The sequence below is a fragment of the Balaenoptera physalus genome, assembly GCF_965194825.1.
Source record: "Balaenoptera physalus genome assembly, chromosome: 7".
NCBI classification, from domain to species: domain Eukaryota; kingdom Metazoa; phylum Chordata; class Mammalia; order Artiodactyla; family Balaenopteridae; genus Balaenoptera; species Balaenoptera physalus.
In genome coordinates, this window is record NC_138886.1 from 56550543 (window position 1) to 56571582 (window position 21040).

Sequence of the window (21040 nt, forward strand, 5' to 3'; positions counted from 1 at the left end):
TATCAGTGAATCAAATCAAATCCCCCTACTTTGGCCCTCTGCTCATTGCTTCCCCACCTCCCATCCCCTTCTCAGTAAGCAGGCTTGCTAGAAATATCAAGTTATGAATAATTATTCTCCTTTAGTTTCCAATACAGGAATGTAAAGTTGACTCTGGACTTCCAACTCACATATTGGTTACTTTCTCTCTTGTCTTCCTCAGCTACAAAAATGTGAAAACCCATTGCCAGAACAGGCCTTCTTTGTCCTTCATGAGGAGACCTCTCAATGTGTTTCATTTGAATGTAAGAGCAATCCTGGAGTGTTTCTAGGAGTAAAGGATAACCACCTAGCTCTAATTAAACGAGGGGAACACCCTGAGGACTCAAATGAAGAGAATACCATATTTAAGCTCTCAAACTTAATATGACGGAAAGCTGCCGATCTTGGGTTGAGTAGTCCAAACAGCTACCATTGGAGAAAGGATGAGCGATAAAGAGACAGATGACACAAAGGGAAATGGAATGTTTAGTATGCTGTGGAATGTTTTCCTTATTATGTATAAAAATAATTTTTTTATAATCCTTCAGTTCTGTTTTTTATTTCCCTCTGTATCACTGCATATTCAGTACAACTATTGGTATATTAAATAGCATATTGGTAAAGAGACTTGCCAACATTCTGAAGAGATACAGCCTGACCTTTACATTTTTCCACTTTCAGTGCTGAAAGAACTTCTTCATATTTTGAGCTGAGACCTCTGGGGAGAAGCGAAGGGGCTGATCCGCAGTTTTGTTTTAGACAGGGATCAATTTAAAGAGCTACATAGGGACATAATTTTCCCTGGTTCCAAATAATAGCCTCAAACACTAGAGCCACTAATAAAAAAGACAACTGGAAGCAACACAGATTGACCATTTCACAACTGGAATAAAACACCAAGTTTGTTTGTAAATTCTGAAACTTCAGATGCCTATATGGCTAGACAGGTAACATAAATATGTGAAAAGGCAAGGATAATTTAAAAATTAAGGAAAATAAATCTAGTATTTTAAAAGTGAATAATTTCACCTCTAACTCACTTTTAAAATTCTGATTTTTATAGACTGAGTTAACTTTAAGCAAGGCATTCTTACATTAGAAAGTGAAATAAATTTTAGTTCAGACACGAAATTGAAATTATTAGGAATATCTAACAAACTAGAATATTTTTAAAAGCACTGAGCCCCAATATATGTTTGGGCATCCAAGCACCATGGGTTCCAAGTACCATGCTGTGGCCAGAAGTCCTCTAACCTACTAGAGCTTAGACGGGACATAGGATTAACATTACAACTTCAATAACTGGTTATCCTTCATATGTTCTTCTGACCCTGGCTTCCAGGAATCTATGACGTTTGATATATTCATTACCTTGGACAACATTTCTTCTCATCCTTTCTTCCCACGTGCACAAGGCCTTTTGTTGTTTAGCTTCCCAATAACCCTGCTTACTATGGAATATTCACTTGACTTCTGTTCTTTCTCCATTTCTTTTGACCATCTGTGTCCTTCTGCACCGCCTGACCTCACTTCCACATCACCTGACCTCTGGATGTCAACATCTTTATTCTGCTTTTTCTACCTGATGGTGTAGAATTTTACATAAACCTATTTATGGCAATATTCTTCATTAAACATCTTTGTGTTTTATTGCTACTAAGGTACTAAAATTTATACTCAACCATATAATAACATTTCTCAACTACTAAATAATTTTTGCTTATTTTAAAACCTTAGCAATTTCTACTGTAATTCTTCACAGGTGTAATACTGATAATAAATGACAAACATAATGACAGAATACTTATAAAAATATGACTTTTTCTGAAAGTGTAGGCTTTTTAATTTGTTGAGATATATTGAATATAATTGTTGGTGGAAAATAAAATAAAAGAGGCTGAGAATTACTGTATGAGGACAAACAATTATAGAACAATATATCTTTGTTTCATTACTTTGTCAATAATTTTACTATAGAGACAAAAATAAAAGCAGAATCTATATCATTCCCTCTGAAAAACACTAAATGTTGACCATGTGTATCTGTATGATATACTTAAATGATTACTATTCAGTAACCAAATATATCCATTACATTGTTCATATTCTTGAATAAACTGTATTTTTCAAAAGTATGTGAGACCATAATGATTTTATCATAAAATGACTCATATTGTGAAATTCTTAAGTGAAATTAAGCATATCCCAATCCATCAATGTTGGAAAATGGAGTAGGTCATTTGTCTAATATTTTTGGTGATTCAAAATTAAGTAAGATTTTTCAGAGAACAGACTGTGTCTTTTTCACCTTTGTACTCATAGTGCCCATCATGGTGGCCAGTACAAAGGAGGTATTCAGTGACTTTTACCCAAGATCAAACAGCCAACATATACTTGCATTAAAACTTTAACCTGGGACTTCCAACTCCTTATTTAGATATCTTTCAATTTGGTTATCTTATTTTACCAGTTTAATTTTCCTTTTTTAAAAAAAATACTTTCCACCATCACTATAGTCAGTATTATTTGATTAAAATATTCAAATGTATGGTAGCTTTTTGTCATTTACTTGCATTTTTTTTTAACATCTTTACAGGAGTATAATTGCTTTACAATGGTGTGTTAGTTTCTGCTTTATAACAAAGTGAATCAGCTATACATATACATATGTCTCCATATCTCCTCCCTCTTGTGTCTCACTCTCACCCTCCCTATCCCACCCCTCTAGGTGGTCACAAAGCACCAAGTTGATCTCCCTGTGCTATGCGGCTGCTTCCCACTAGCTATCTATTTTACATTTGGTAGTGTATATACGTCCATGCCAGTCTCTCACTTCATCCCAGCTTACCCTTCCCACTCCCCGTGTCCTCAAGTCCATTATCTACATCTGCATCTTTATTCCTGTCCTGCCCCTAGGTTCTTCAGAACCTTTCTTTCTTTTTTTGAGATTCCATATATATGTGTTAGCATACTGTATTTGTTTTTCTCTTTCTGACTTACTTCACTCTGTATGACAAACTCTAGGTCCATCCACCTCACTACAAATAACTCAATTTCGTTTCTTTTTATGGCTGAGTAATATTCCATTGTATATATGTGCCACATCTTCTTTATCCAGTCATCTGTCAATGGACACTTAGGTTGCTTCCATGTCCTGGCTATTGTAAATAGAGCTGCAATGAACATTGTAGTACATGACTCTTTTTGAATTATGGTCTTCTCAGGGTATATGCCCAGTAGTGGGATTGCTGGGTCATACGGTAGTTCTATTTTTAGTTTTTTAAGGAGCCTCCATACTGTTCTCCATAGTGGCTGTATCAATTTCCATTCCCACCAACAGTGCAACAGGGTTCCCTTTTCTCCACACCCTCTCCAGCATTTATTGTCTGTAGAATTTTTGATGATGACCATTCTGACTGGTGTGAGGTGATACCTCATTGTAGTTTTGATTTGCATTTCTCTAATGATTAGTGATGCTGAGCATCCTTTCATGTGTTTGTTGGAAATCTGTATATCTTCTTTGGAGAAATGTCTGTTTAGACCTTCTGCCCATTTTTGGTTTGGGTTGTTTGGTTTTTTGATATTGAGCTGCATGAGCTGCTTGTAGATTTTGGAGATTAATCCTTTGTCAGTTGCTTCATTAGCAAATATTTTCTACCATTCTGAGGGTTGTCTTTTTGTCTTATTTATGTTTTCCTTTGCTGTGCAAAAGCTTTTAAGTTTCATTAGGTCCCATTTGTTTACTTTTGTTTTTATTTCCATTTCTCTAGGAGGTGGGTCACAAAGGATCTTGCTGTGATTTATGTCATAGAGTGTTCTTCTTATGTTTTCCTCTAAGAGTTTTAGAGTGTCTGGCCTTACATTTAGGTCTTTAATCCATTTTGAGTTTATTTTTGTGTATGGTGTTAGGGAGTGTTCTAATTTCATTCTTTTACGTGTAGCTGTCCAGTTTTCCCAGCACCACTCATTGAAGAGGCTGTGTTTTCTCCATTGTATATTCTTGCTTCCTTTATCAAAAATAAGGTGACCAGGGGGCTTCCCTGGTGGCGCAGTGGTTGAGAATCTGCCTGCCAGTGCAGGAGACACAGGTTCGAGCCCTGGTCTGGGAGGATCCCACATGCCGTGGAGCAGCTGGGCCCGTGAGCCACAATTACTGAGCCTGCGCGTCTGGAGCCTGTGCTCCACAACAAGAGATGCCGCGATAGTGAGAGGCCCGCGAACCGCGATGAAGAGTGGCCCCCACTTGCCACAACTAGAGGAAGCCCTCGCACAGAAACGAAGACCCAACACAGCCACAAAAATAAATAAATTAATTAATTAATTATAATAAATAAATAAATAAGATAAGGTGACCATATGTGCGTGGGTTTATCTCTGGGCTGTCTATCCTGCTCCATTGATCTATAGTTCTGTTTTTGTGCCAGTACCATAAATGTCTTGATTACTGTAGCTTTGTAGTATAGTCTGAAGTCTGGGAGGCTGATTCCTCCAGCTCCGTTTTTCTTTCTCAAGATTGCTTTGGCTATTTGGTGTCTTTTGTTTCCATACAAATTGTGCAATTTTTTGTTCTAGTTCTGTGAAAAATGTCATTGGTAGTTTGATAGGGATTGCACTGAATTTGTAGATTACTTTGAGTAGTTCCGTCATTTTCACAATCTTGATTCTTCCACTCCAATAATATGGTATATCTCTCCATCTGTTTGTATAGTCTTTAATTTCTTTCATCAGTGTCTTATAGTTTTCTGTATATAGGTTTTTTTGTCTCCTTAGGTAGGTTTATTTCTAGGTATTTTATTCTTTTTGTTGCAATGGTAAATGGGAGTGTTCCCTTAATTTTTGTTCTGATTTTTCATCGTTAGTGTATAGGAATGCAAGAGATTTCTGTGCATTAATTTTGTATTCTGCTACTTTACCAGATTCATTGATTAGCTCTAGTAGTTTTCTGGTAGCATCTTTACGATTCTCTATGTATAGTATCATATCATCTGCAAACAGTGACAGCTTTACTTCTTCTTTTCTGATTTGGATTCCTTTTATTTCTTTTTCTTCTCTGATTGCTGTGGCTAAAACTTGCAAACTTGCATTTGTTTTGATGTTGTATAACACATATTACCAGAACGAATTTGCCCATTTCATTGTATCAGAAATGACAATTATGTCAAAATTTAGTTTTCCCTCATTTTATTTATATCCTTTACATTTTTATGCATTTATTGGATACCCTGAAATATTGTCAGGAAAATTTTATTTGAATGAGTAAAGTGACTTAGAATTGGAAAAGAAAACTAAGTAAGAGTTGAAATTTGGGGAGTTGGGGAAAGAAAATTCCTAATTTAAGTAGAATGCAACAGCTTGTTTAAAGTCTAAAAGGATTAATTCACAACCCCCATATCTGCAGAAAAAAAAATCCAAAAAAAAAAAACCCCACCAATTTCAACCTTTGCGCCTCATGCTGAGAAACTGCATGGTGGATAGAGAAATCTTAAGCTGGGATACTCCAGTTGGGTTTGGGACAGGCTTGTCCTAAAACTCCTTCTCCCCTCATCCTATCACCTCTACAGCCCAGAAATCTCATCTTCTAGCAGATACTCCTTAAATACATGCCATATATACTGGATGTATCAATGAGCTACTTCCTGTTGAGATGCCAAGATGATGAAACACTTCCTCAAGTCCAATTACAGTCTCTAACCCAGAGGACACTCCCATAAAGAGAGGGCTTCCCTGGTGGTGCAGTGGTTGAGAGTCTGCCTGCTAGTGCAGGGCACATGGGTTCGAGTCCTGGTCTGGGAGGATCCCACATGCCGTGGAGCGGCTAGGCCCATGAGCCACAGTTGCTGAGCCTGCGCGTCTGGAGCCTGTACTCCACAACAAGAAAGGCCGCAATAGTGAGAGGCCCACGCATCGCGATGAAGAGTGGCCCCCGCTTTCCACAACTGGAGAGGGCCCTCGCGCAGAGGCGGGGACCCAACACAGCCAAAAATAAATAAATTAATTAATTTTAAAAAAAAGATCACAAGCACTACATTATTTCACTGAATTAAAAAAAAAAAAGAGAATGCATGAATCACTGCCTAGCATATTAAGAACATAGGTTGGGACTTCCCTGGTGGTGCAATGGTTAAGAATCCACCTTCCAATGCAGGGGACGCCAGTTCCATCCCTGGTCAGGGAACTAAGATCCCACATGCCGCGAGGCAACTAAGCCCATGCACTGCAACTACTGAGCCTGCGTGCTCTAGAGCCCACATGTTCCAAAGCCCACATGCTGTAGAGCCCACGTGCCACAACTAGAGAGAAGCACGTGCCCCACAACAAAAGAACCCGCATGCTACAACGAAAACCCGATGCAGCTAAATAAATAAATATTAAAAAAACAAAAAAAGAACATAGGCTTGGTTACTGCTTACTGCCTGTGCAACTTCAGCAAATTATATAACCTCTCTCAACCTCTTATCCTCTTATCCTCTGCAAAAATGAGGAGATACCAAATATTGTAGTTGTTTACTTACTATCTATCACCACCACCCCTACTTCCTTGCCCACAGAAACTCATTTTGACCTGGGCAGCAATATGCCCAAATAAAAATACACTCCATCCCAGACTTCCACACAGTAACCATTTGAAACTGTTCTGGACAATAAAAGATAGACGGTATAATGGTTCGAGAAAAACTATTTATTTATGGCTGCATTGGGTCTTCATTGCTTTGTGTGGGTTTTCTCAAGTTGCAGTGAGTGGGGGCTACTCTCCATTGTGGTTCACAGGCCTCTCATTGCAGTGGCTTCTCTTGTTGCAAAGCACAGGCTCTAGGTGCACGGGCTTCAGTAGTTGTGGCACGTAGGCTCAGTAGTTGTGGCTCGCGGGCTCTAGAGCTCAGGCGCAGTAATTGTGGCACACAGGCTCAGCCACTCCACGGCATGTGGGATTCTCCCAGACCAGGGCTCGAACCCATGCCCCCTCCATTGGCATGCGGATTCTTAACCACTGTGCCACCAGGGAAGTCCCCGAGAAAAACTTTTTAAAGGGGACATATTCAGCTGGCATGTCCTTTTTCAGTCTTTCACCCTCTCCCCTTCTTCCTACCTAGACCATAAGTATGAGGTTGAATGTGCAGCAGAAAACTTCTGACCATGAAGCAGTAAGCAAGGAGACAAAGGCTTACATATTAAAAATGGCAGGAGGGAAAAATGGGAGAACTCTGGTGTAGAGAACAATATTCGTGTTCTGCTCAAATCTCCTTGAGTTTTTTTATACTGGATTCTTTGATAACATTTATGTGTGTACCATACACCCACACCACCACCACCATCACCACCACTTTCTGTGTGCTTTCAATATCCAGCACTTGCAGCTCTTCTTACAAAGACTGCACTTACAGTACTGATGCTGCTTTTCTTTCTTGCACAGAGAGATAAAAGTTTCTGTGAGTTTGCATTCCTTCCACCAGCCTTATAAGGCTCCTGAAAGCCCAGCTCCCTTGTTTTGGGTGAAACAACTCTGTCTTAAATTTCACTCAAAAATCCCCCTACAGGGTTCATGTGGAAGCTACCCTCTGCTGGACTTCAGCATGAGATCACATTCTTGTTTAGATTCCTGTCCATCCCTGCCCTGCCCAACTCCCTTAGCAGTATTTCTTGGGAACACTTCCTTAGTAAATCACATGCTGATAAATCCCTTAATCAGAATCTACTTCTGGGGAAACTAATGTAAGACACCAGGTCACACGTGACATTTTTTTGCTGCCATACTAGTCTTGTAGTGTTAACTGCAGACTTTCTTGTTGAGAGAGAAAAATAAAACCATGTTTGCTTAAGCTAATGGTGGGTTTTCTGTTGAATGTGGCTTAAAGCAAACTCATCCATAGAAGAGATGACAGTAACACCTGCTTCTTAGGACACTGATAAGACTTGCCTTGTACATTGCAACCACTCAGTGAATGTTAGTTTAGAAAGACAGGCAAACCCAAGAACAATATTTCTTAGGTATAATTGGAATATAGAAAGGCACAATCAAATCCCTCCATGACTTTAAGAAAAAACCTCTAAGAGATAAAGTATGGTGGTCAGGGGTGGGGATGGAATCAGAATGGATGTGATCTTACAGGTATAGTAGTAATCCACTAAGTTCATAGGGGTTTATTTGATTATACTTCTTAACCTACAAATAAGTTACATATAGTCTTTCATATACATCAAATATTACATTATAAATATAAAAAGATTTAAAAGTAAAAATGAAAGAATGACTCATATTCCTTCAAAAGATCATTGGATAAAAGCATAGATGTTCCAAAATATAGAAATGGGATAACTAAAATATTACATAATAATTTATTAATATTAAATAGATCAGAAAAACAATAGAGAAATCAATGAAAACAAAATCTTGATATTGCAGAAAAATCAATAAAATGGATAAATCTTTTGCCAGATTGATTAGGAAAAAAATGGTGATACAAATTACCAACATCAATAATAAGAGAGTAGTCATCAGTATAGATTCTAAAGATATTAAAAGGATAAAAAAGGGAATATTATGGACAATACTTGGCAATTTTAATAAAAATAGACAGATTACTTGAAAGACACAAACTATCAAGACTTACTCAAGAAGAAACGGACAATATGAATGGCCCTATATTGATTCACTCATTACTCTGTAATGGCCTATAAGGGAAAAGAATCTTAAAAAGAGTGGATATATGTATATGTATAACTGATTCACTTTGCTATACACCTGAAACTAACACAACATTGTAAATCAACTATACTCCAATAAAAATTTTTTTAAAAAGTGAATCTGTAGTTTAAAATCTTCTCATTATAAACTCCAGTCTTCTTTGGTGAATTCTTCCAAATATTTAAGGAAGAAATATCAATTCTAAACAAACTCTATCAAAAAATTGAGGGAATTCTGTTGAACTAATTCTATGCAGCAAGTGTTACACTAAAAACCAAAGACATTGAAAACTACAGACCAATAGTTTTCATGAACAAAGATAAAAGAATACTAAATAAAATTTTAGCAAATCAAACCCAACAATACAGAAAAAGGATATATAATACATACAAAGGATACACACACACAAACATATATTTAAAAGATATAAAAATGCATCATGACCAAGTGGGGTTTATCCCAGGAATACAAGGTTGGTTAAATATTCAAAAATCAATCAATGTAATTTACCACGTTAACAAATTAAAACAGAAAAACAATACGATGATGTCAATAGATGCAGAAAAAGCAGTTCAAAATCTAATATCCATTCCTAATAAAAGCACTCAATAAACTAGAAATAAAAGGGAACTTCTAAACATGATAAAGGGCATAGACCAAAGCACACTTACAGCTAACATCATAATTAATGGCAACAGACTGTATAAGATCAAGAGCAATGAACGGATGTCCACTCTCACCACCTCTTTTTTTCTTTTTCTCTCACCAGTTGTATCTAGCATTTTACTGGAGCTTCTAGCCATTGCAATAAGGCAAGACAAAGAAATAAATAATCCAGACTGGAAAACAAAAGTAAAACTATCTGTATTTAAAAATAACATGATCATCCATGTAGAAAGTCTGATGTAATTTGCAAAGAAGCTAATAGAACTATAAATTGAGTTTAACAAAGATCCAAGACATTACAATACACAAAAATCACTTTTATTTCTATATAATATAATAACAAAAGACAACTGGAAATTTAAATGTTTACCATTTATAATACAATTAAGTATTTTAAAGTACTTAGGGATAAATCTGACAAAGATATGCAAGACCTGTTCACTGAAAACTACGAAGCACAACAGAGAGAAATTAAAGAAGACCTAAATAAATGGAAAGACGTACCTTGTTCAGGGGTCAGAAGATTCAATATGGTTAGATGTCCATTCTCCTGAGGTTGATATATACGTTTGGTGCAATCCCAATCAAAATCCCAATCTGATTTTAAAATTTACATAGAAATTCGGAGGACCTAGAATAGCCAAAACAATTTCTAAAAAGAAAAACAACACTAGAGGTCTCTACTACTTGCTTTCAAGACTTATTATAAAGCTACATTTATGTTGAGAGTGTGGTATTTCCATAAAGATAGACAAAGTCATCGGTGGAACAGCATAGAGAGTTCAAAAATAGACTCAACCATATATATACAACAGATTATTCCCAAAGATGCAAAGTCAATTCAATAGACAAAAAAAAAAGGGTAATCTTTTCAACAAATGGTGTTGGAACAATTGCCTATCCATATGCAAAAAACAGAAAAAGAAAGAAAGAACGAAAAGAAAAAAAATATTAAACTTCAATCCATACCTTGCACTATATATGAAAACTCAAGATGAATCACAGACATAAAAAGTAAAACCTAAAACTATAAATCTAGAAGAAAACATAAGAGAAAATCTATGTGACACTGGGTTAGATAAAGATTTTTTATATAGGATATCAAAAATATAATCCATAAAATTTTAAAATTTGATATTTTGGAATTCATCAAAATTAAAAACTTTTGCTCTTAGAAAGGTGGTGTTAAAAAGAGTGAGAAGACAAGCGAAAGACCATAAGAAAACATTTGCAAAACATGTATTTGCTAAAAGACATATTTAGACTATATGAAGAACCCTTAAAACACAGTAAGACACAGTGATGTCAGCATTATGGTAATATGAGACAGTCCCTTTACCTCTCCCCTTCTATCTGTAACTAGTAAAACATGCATAATTTAACAAAGGCTCTGCTGCACAACACATCAGGATGCTGGAGAGATCCACACATTTGTACATCTAAAGGTGGGTGGATTTGAACTCATAGAAGAGGCAGAACTGGGGGAAGAGTGGAGGCAGTACAGCTATCCTGGTCCTCCTGGCCATGGTGGCTGAGCCTGCAGCCCCAGAGAACCTGATAGCAGCAACAGAGGTGGTGCACACAACTCTGGCCTCTAAGCTGCAGCAGCACCCACAGCCACAAGCAACTGGGCAGCAGTAGCATCAGGGCCCACAATCATAGTTCCTACAGCCACAGTGGCACCCATGACTCCAGCCACCTGTGAACATGAGAACGCCAGAAGTGGTAGAGGGAACCATAATCCTGGCTTGTCCCAAATTTCCCCCTCCCCCTGCCACAGTGGCAGTGCCCACAACCCAGGTGAACCTGGACACAGCAGAGGCACCCACCATCCTGGTGCCCCCAGCAGCAATGCCAGAAATAGCACTGACACCAGCAACAACAAGACACCAGTGACCCCAGGAGCACAAGTAGCAATGACAAGGGCACTGGTAACACCTCTGGCAGAGGTGGTAGAGGGAGCAGAGTGCTGATTCTCAAATATAGCCAGAGCCAGCTCAAGCAAGAGAAACCTAAAACTTGTGCTATAGCACCACCTAGTAAAAAAACAAAAGGAAGGACTTAATTACCAACCTGTTGAACAATTAAAATCAAATTGAACAAAAGCTCTATCTAAACAAGAAAGATGTTCACTACTTCAAGTACACCAGTGGAGGAACAAGTCATCAAGCACCATGAAAAACCATAGTGACATAGTATTTTAAAAAGAAAATGAAAGAGGGAGGGGATATGGGGATATATGTATACATATAGCTGATTCACTTTGTTATACAACAGAAACTAACACAACACTGTAAAGCAATTATACTCCAATAAAGATGTTAAAAAAAAAAAAAGAAAATGACAATTCTCCAGAAACCAAACTTAAAATCTTGAAAGACTGTGAGGACAAGATAGCAGAGTAAAAGAACCTTGAGCTCACCTCCTCTCATGAACACACCAAAATCACAACTAACTGCTGAACAACCATCAATTAAAAGGACTGGAATCTACACACAAAAAAAGTTATTCTATATCCAAAAATACAAGGAAGAAACCACAAGACAGTAGGAGGGGGTGCACTCTTGATATAATCAAATTCCATACCACCCAGGTGGGTGACCCACAAACTGGAGAATAATTATATTGCAGAAGTTCTCCCACAGGAGTGAGAGCTCTGAGCCACATGCCAGGCTCCCCAGCCTAGGGGTCCAGAATTGGGAGGAGGAGCTCCCAGAGCATTTGGCTTTGAATGCCAGCAGGAGTTGATTGCAGGAGCTCCACAGGACTGGAGGAAACAGAGACTCCACTCTTAAAGGGTGTACACAAGGTCTCACATGCACCAAGACCCAGTGCAAAAGTAGTGACTCCATAGGAGTCTAGCCCAGACCTACCTGCAGGTCTTGAAGGGTCTCCTGGGGAGACAGGGGATGGCTGTGTCCCTCTCTGGGGTCAAAAAAGCTGGTGGTGGACACAGCAAGGACCTACATGACCTCTGACTAAATGCAGACATTTTGGTTCCTTGGCATGGAGACCTGGCCCCACCCAATAGCCTGTAAGCTCCAGTGCTAGGACACCTAAGGCCAAACAACAAATAGGGTGGGAACACAAGCCCACCCATCAGTAGACAGGCTGCCTAAAGACTTCCTGATCCCACAGCCAGCCTAAGACATGCCCCTTGACACTGCCCTGCCCACCAGAGGGCCAAGAAACAGCTCTACCCACCAGTGGGCAGGCACTGACCCCTCCCACCAGGAAGCCTGCACAAGCCTCTAGACCAGCCTCACCCACCAGGGGGCAGATACCAGAAGGAAGGAAACTACAAGCCTGCAGCCTGTGGAACTGAGTCCACAAACACAGGTCAGAATCTACCCTGGAACCAGCTGGTCCCTGGCCCTTGGGTGACGAGAGGGGAGTGTACTTCTGGGACACATAGGACAGCCCCTACAGAAGGCCACTCCAAGGTTGAGAGATGTAACCAAGCTAGTACATACATAAAAATACAAATAGAAATTTAAAAATGAGATGGCAAAGGAATATGTTCCAGACAAAGGAACAAGATAAAACCCCAGAAGAACAACTAAGTGAAGTGGAGATAGGCAACCTACCCATGAAAGAGTTCCAAGAAATGGCTACAAAGATGATCCAAGAACTCATAAAAAGAACAGATGCACAGATTGAGAAGTCACAAGAAGTTCTTAGCAAAGAGATAGAAAATATAAAGAACAACCAAACAGAGTTGAAGAATACAATAACTGAAATGAAAAACACACTAGAAGGAATCAATAGCAGAATGAATGAGGCAGAAGAACGAATCATTGAACTGGAAGACACAGTGGTGGATATCACCGCTATGGAACAGAATAAAGAAAAAAGAATGAAAAGAAATGAGGACAGTTTAAGAGACATCTGGGACAACAGCAAACACACCAACATTCACATTATAGGGGTCACAGAAGGAGAAGAGGGAGAGAAAGAGCCTGAGAAAATATTCAAAGAGATTAACAGTCACCCAAGTCCAGGAAGCACAGAGTCCCTTACAGAATTAACCCAAGGAGGAACACGCCAAGACACATAGTAATCAAATTGACAAAAATTAAAGACAAAGAGAAAATATTAAAAGCAACAAGGAAAAAGCAACAAATAACATACAAGGGAATCCCCATAAGACTATCAGCTGATTTTTCAGCAGAAGCTCTACAGGCCAGAAGGGAGTGAAAAAATATATTTAAAGTGATGAAAGGGAAAAAGCTACAACCAAAAATACTCGACCCAGCAAGGCTCTCATTCAGATTCTATGAGAAATCAAAAGCTTTACAGACAAACGAAAGCTAAAGGAATTCAGCACCACCAAACCAGTGTTATGACAAATGCTAAAGGAACTTCTTTAAGTGGAAAAGAAAAGGCCACAGCTAGAAACAAGAAAATTACAAAATGGGAGAGCTCACTAGTAAAGCAAACATACAGTAAGGGTAGGAAATCATCGACACACAAATATGATATCAAAACCATTAATTGTGCGATCCTCTGGCACAAATGCTGGATAGCTGAAATGCAATTGAAACTAAGAGATCAGCAACCTAAAACAATCATGTATACATATAGACTGCTATATCAAAACCTCATGGTAACCACAAAAATCTATAATAGATAATACACACAAAAAAGAAAAAGGAATCCAAACACAACATTAAAGATAGTCATAAATCACAAGAGAAGATAACAAAAGAGGAAAGGAATAAAAAAACACCTACAAAAACAAATCTAAAACAATTACCAAAATGGCAATAACAACATACATATCAATAATTACCTTAAATATAAACGGATTAAATGCTCCAATCAAAAGATATAGACTGGCTGAATGGATACAAAAACAAGACCCGTAAAGATGCTGTCTACAAGAGACCAACTTCATATCTAGAGACACATACAGACTGGAAGTGTGGGGATAGAAAAATGTATTCTATGAAAATGGAAATCAAAGGAAGCTGGAGTAGTGATACTCATATCAGACAAAATAGACTTTATTTGTTCTGTTTGTTTATTTTTGGCCACTGTGCAGCTTGCAGGATCTTAGTTCGCCAGCTAGGGATTGAACCCAGGCCATGGCAGTGAAAGCATCAAGTCCTAACCACTGGACCACCAGGGAATTCCCCAAAATAGACTTTAAAATAAAGACTGTTACAGGAGACAAAGAACAAAACTACATAATGATCACAGAATCAATCCAAGAAGAAGATATAACACTTGTAATAAATATATATGCACAGAACATAGGAACACCTCAATATATAAGGAAAATGTTAACAGACATAAAAGGATAAATTGACAGTAACACAATAATAGTGGGAGACTTTAATACTTCACTTACATCAATAGACACATCATGCAGACAGAAAATCAATAAGGAAACACAGGCCTTAAAAGACACGTTAGACCAGATGGGCTTAGTTAATATTTATAGAGCATTCCATCTGAAAGCAGCAGAATACACATTCTTTCAAGTTCACATAGACCATTCTCCAGAATAGATCACATGCTGGGCCACAAAAGAAGTCCTGGTAAATTTTAAAAAACTGAAATCATATCAAGCATCTTTTCCAACCACAACGCTATGAGATTGGAAATCAACTACAAGGAAAAAAAACTTCAAAAAACACAAACACGTGGAGGCTAAGCAATGTGCTACTAAACAACCAATGGATCACTGAAGAAATCAAAGAGGAAAGTAAAAATACCTAGAGACAAATGAAAATAAGAACACGACAATACAAACCCTATGGGATGTGGGAAAAGCAGTTCTAAGGGGGAAATTTATAGCAATACAGTCTTACCACAGGAAACAAGAAAAATTTCAATAAACAACACACCCTTACAACTAAAGAAGAACAAACAAAAGCCAAAGTTAGTAGAAGGAAAGAAATCATAAAGATCAGAGCAGAAATAAATGAAATAGAGACTAAGAAAACAATAGAAAAGATCAATGCAAGTAAAAGCTGGTTCTTTGAAATGATAAACAAAATTGATAAACCTTTAGTCAGACTCAACAAGAAAAAAGGGAGAGAGCCCAAATCAATAAAATCAGAAATGAAAAAGGAGAAATTACAACTGACACCACAGAAATACAAAGGATTATAAGACACTACTATGAGCAGCTATATACCAATAAAATGGACAACCTGGAGGAAATGGACAAATTCTTAGAAAGGTACAATCTCCCAAGACCAAACCAGGAAGAAATAGAAAATATGAACAGAATAACCACAAGTACTGAAATTGAAACTGTGATTTAAAAACTCCCAACAAACAACAGTGCAGGACCAGATGGCCTCACAGGCGAATTCTATCAAACATTTAAAGAAGAGGAGAGACCTTCAAGATGGCAGAAGAGTAAGACGTGGAGATCACCTTCCTCCCCACAAATACATCAGAAATACATCTATATGTGGAACAACTCCTACAGAACACCTACTGAACGTTGGCAGAAGACCTCAGACTTCCCAAAAGGCAAGAAAATCCCCATGTACCTTTTGCCCCACGTAGGGCAAAAGAAAAAACAGGGTCAAAAGAATAGGGATGGGACCAGCACCACTGGGAGGGAGCTGTGAAGGAGGAAAGGTTTCCACACACTAGGAAACCCCTTTACTGGCAGAGACCGGGGGTGACAGGGGGAAAGCTTCGGAGACATGGAGGACAGCGTAGCAACAGGGGTGCAGAGGGCAAAGCTAAGAGATTCCCGCACAGAGGATCGGTGCTACCAGCACTCACCAGCCCGAGAGGCTTGTCTGCTCACCCGCCAGCCAGGACAGGTGGGGGCTGGGAGCTGAGGCTCGGGCTTCGGTCAGATCCCAGGGAGAAGACTGGGGTTGGCTGCGTGAACAAAGCCTGAAGGGGGCTAGTGCGCCACAGCTAGCCAGGAGGGAGTCCGGGAAAAAGTCTGGAACCACCTAAGAGGCAAGAGTCCATTGTTTCGGGGTGCGTGAGGAGAGGGGATTCAGAGCACCGCCTAAACAAGCTCCTGAGAGGGGCATGAGCCACGCCTATCAGCACAGACACCAAAGACAGGCATGAAACGCTAAGGCTGCTGCTGCAGCCACCAAGAAGCCTATGTGCAAGCACAGGTCACTATCCACACCTCCCCTCCCAGGAGCCTGTGCAGCCCACCACTGCCAGGGTCCCGTGATCCAGGGACAACTTCCCCAGGAGAACACACGGCATGCCTCAGCCTATTGCAACATGACGCTGGCCTCTGCCACCACAGGCTCACCCCACATTCCGCACCGCTCCCTCCCCCCGGCCTGAGTGAGCCAGAGCCCCCCTAATCAGTTGCTACTTTAACCCCATCCTGTCTGAGCGAAGAAAGGACGCCCTTAGGCAACCTACATGCAAAGGGGGGGCCAAACCCAAAGCTGAACGCCAGGAGCTGTGCAAACAAAGAGAAAGGGAAATATCTCCCAGCAGCCTCAGGAGCAGCGGATTAAATCTCCACAATCAACTTGATGTACATTGTATCTGAGGAATACCTGAGTAGACAACGAATCATCCCAAAATTGAGGCAGTGGACTTCGGGAGCAACCATATATTTCTTCTTTTTGTGACTGTGTATGTTTATGCTTCTTTGTGTGATTTTGTCTGTATAGCTTCGCTCTTATCATTTGTCCTATGGTTGTGTCTGTCCGTTTTTTTGTTTTTTTCTTATTTTAGTATACTTTTTAGTGCTTGTTATCATTGGTGGATTTGTTTTTTGGTTTGGTTGCTCTCTTCTTTCTTTCTTTTTTTTTATTACTTTTTAATTTTTTAATTTTTTATTTTAATAACTTTATTTTATTTTTTTCTTTCTTTCTTTTTTTCTCTCTTTTCTTCTGAGCCGTGTGGCTGACAGGGTCTTGGTGCTCTGGCCAGGTGTCAGGCCTGTGCCTCTGAGGTAAGAGAGCCGAGTTCAGGACACTGGTCCACCAGAGACCGCCTGGCTCCACATAATATCAAACGGAGAAAGCTCTCCCAGAGATCTCTATCTCAACGCTAAGACCCAGCTCTACTCAACGACCAGCAGGCTACAGTGCTGGGCACCCTAAGTCAAACAACTAGCAAGACAGGAACACAACCCCACCCATTAGCAGAGAGGCAGCCTAAAAGCATAATAAGGTCACAGACACCCCAAAACACACCACCAAACATGGTCCTGCCCACCAGAAAGACAAGATCCAGCCTCATCCACCAGAAAACAGGCACCAGTGCCCTCCACCAGGAAGCCTTCACAACCCACTGAACCAACCTTAGCCACTGGAGGCAGACACCAAAAACAATGGGAACTATGAACCTGCAGCCTGCGAAAAGGAGACCCCCAAACACAGTAAGTTAAGCAAAATGAGAAGACACAGAAACACACAGCAGATGAAGCAGCAACGTAAAAACCTACCAGACCAAACAAATGAAGAGGAAATAGGCAGTCTACCTGAAAAAGAATTCAGAGTAATGAGAGTAAACATGATCCAAAATCTTGGAAACAGAATGGGGAAAATACAAGAAACGTTTAACAAGGACCTAAAAGAACTAAAGAGCAAACCAAAAATGATGAACAACACAATAAATGAAATTTAAAATTCTCTAGAAGGAGTCAATAGCAGAATAACTGAGGCAGAAGAACGGATAAGTGACCTGGAAGATAAAATAGTGGAAATAACTACCACAGAGCAGAATAAAGAAAAAAGAATGAAAAGAATTGAGGACAGTCTCAGAGACCTCTGGGACAATATTAAACACACCAACATTCGAAATATAGGCATCCCAGAAGAAGAAGAGAAAAAGAAAGGGACTGAGAAAATATTTGAAGAGATTATAGTTGAAAATTTCCCTAATATGGGAAAGGAAAGAGTCAAGTTCAGGAAGCGCAGAGAGTCCCATACAGGATAAATCCAATGTGAAACACGCCAAGACACATATTAAACAAACTACCAAAAATTAAATACAAAGAAAAAACATTAAAAGCAGCAAGGGAAAAGCAAGGAAAAAGATACAAGGGAATCCCCATAAGGTTAACAGTTGATCTTTCGGAAGAAACTCTGCAAGTCAGAAGGGAGGGCAGGACATATTTAAAGTGATGAAAGGGAAAAACCTAAAACCAAGATTACTTCACCCAGCAAGGATCTCATTCAGATTCGATGGAGAAATTAAAACCTTTACAAACAAGCAAAAGTTAAGAGAATTCAGCAACACCAAACCAGCTTTACAACAAATGCTAAAGGAACTTCTCTAGGCAGGAAACACAAATAAAGGAAGGGAACTACAATAACAAACCCAAACCAATTAAGAAAATGGTAATAGGAACATACATATCAATAATTACCTTAAATGTAAATGGATTAAATGCTCCAACCAAAAGATATAGACTGGCTGAATGGATACAAAAACAAGACCCATATATGCTGTCTACAAGAGACCTACTTCAGACCTAGGGACACATACAGACTGAAAGTGAGGGGATGGAAAAAAGATATTCAATGCCAATGGAAATCACAAGAAGGCTGGACTAGCAATTCTCATATCAGACAAAATAGACTTTAAAATAAAGACTATTACAAGAGACAAAGAAGAACACTACACAATGATCAAGGGATTAATCCAAGAAGAAGATATAAAAACTGTAAATATTTATGAACCCAACATAGGAGCACCTTAATATATAAGACAAATACTAACAGCCATAAAAGGGGAAATCGACCACAACACAATCATAGTAGGGGACTTTAACATCCCACTTTCACCAATGGACAAATCATCCAAAATGAAAATAAACAAGGAAACACAAGCTTTAAATGACACATTAAACAAGATGGACTTAATTGATATTTATATGACTATCCACCCAAAAACAACAGAATACACTTTCTTCTCAAGTGCTCATGGAACATTCTCCAGGACAGATCATATCTTGGGTCACAAATCAAGCCTTGGTAAATTTAAGAAAATTGAAATCGTATCAAGTATCTTTTCTGACCACAACACTATGAGACTAGATATCAATTACAGGAAAAAATCTGTAAAAAATACAAACACATGGAGGCTAAACAATACACTACAAAATAACCAAGAGATCACTGATGAAATCAAAAGGAAATCAAAAAATACGTATAAACAAATGACAATGAAAACACAATGAGCCAAAACCTATGGGGTGCAGCAAAAGCAGTTCTAACAGGGAAGTACATAGCAATACAATCCTACCTCAGAAAACAAGAAAAATCTCAAATAAACAACCTAACCTTACACCTAAAGCAATTAAAGAAAGAAGAACAAACAAACAAAAAAAAACCCCAAAGTTAGCAGAAGGAAAGAAATCATAAAGATCAGAGCAGAAATACATGAAAAAGAAATGAAGGAAACAATAGCAAAGATCAATAAAACTAAAAGCTGGTTCTTTGAGAAGATAAACAAAATTGATAAACCATTAGCCAGACTTATCAAGAAAAAAAAGGGAGAAGACTCAAATCAATAGAATTAGAAATGAAAACGGAGAAGTAAAAACTGACACTGCAGAAATACAAAGGATCATGAGAGATTACTACAAGCAACTATATGCCAATAAAGTGGAAAACCTGGAAGAAATGGACAAATTCTTAGAAAAGCACAACCTTCTGAGAATGAACCAGGAAGAAATAGAAAATATAAACAGACCAATCACAAGCACTGAAGTTGAAACTGTGATTAAAAATCTTCCAACAATGTATGGAAATATGTTAATATAAATGTTTCAGACATTACATGAAATTTCTAAAAATCTTATATTTGTATTTGTATGGAAATATGTATGGAAATATGTTAATATAAATGTTTCAGACATTACATGAAATTTCTAAAAATCTTACATGTTCTGGTATAACGTCATAAGTAATAATCCTAGTTATTACTTTAAAATGTATATCTCAGAAATAACTAATTTTCTTGTCAACTGCATTATTATGAACTTTCATCAAATCTTTTACCATGGTCATTTTTAAGTCTTTTGTCATTTACAGACAGTTCTGGGTGTACTCTGATGATTTTGCAAATATGTTCCTATAAAAGGGTTTCATCTTCAAGAAATTCATGGAAAAGACTCTGACAAGTACAGGTTTCTGGTAACTGACTGTACTGCTGAACTGAAGGAATAAGCATTTTCAGAACTCTAATGAAAAACTGATGAACTCATAAAAGTGCTAACAAAAGATCAAGATGAAAAAAAAAATTAATTACATGGGACTGAGTGAACTGATGAGGATGAATATAATTTTTGTGACTTTCTGTCTGAATTTAAAAAAAAAAAATCCCACAAGGACTCAGAGGCAAAGAATATACAAATCAATTTTCACTGCAAAGTAAAGGAGCTGTTACAGTGGAGGATTACTGGACTGAATGTCAATATTATGACATAGTATGAGTGTGTTTCATGTTTGGTAATTGCAATCATTGTTGCTTTTGTTGTGGTCATCCATGTACAATGCTTGGTGTCAGTCTATTTATCTCTTGTAAAAATAAAATACAGTGTGTGTGTGTGGAAAAAAAACAAAACAAAAACAGAAATAGACCCACAGACACAGAAAACAAACTTATGGTTACCAAAGGGGAAAGAAGGGGTATAAATTAGGAGTTTAGGATTAGCAGATACACACTACTGTATAGAAAATAGATAACCAACAAGGACCTACTATA

At 38.4% G+C, this 21040-nt stretch overlaps 1 protein-coding gene across 5 annotated transcripts in view; it reads left to right on the forward strand.

Annotated features, from left to right (window-relative positions):
• Nucleotides 1-19663, forward strand: part of IL33 (interleukin 33) — an 86086-nt gene extending 66423 nt beyond the window's left edge. For all 5 annotated transcript variants that reach the window (XM_082471096.1, XM_082471094.1, XM_082471095.1 and 2 more), the window contains one exon: nt 203-19663. In XM_082471096.1, coding sequence (XP_082327222.1) covers nt 203-409 — 207 coding nt within the window. In that variant the 3' untranslated portion in view covers nt 410-19663. The remainder of the gene's footprint in view (nt 1-202) is intronic.
• The last annotated feature ends 1377 nt before the right edge of the window (nt 19664-21040 follow it).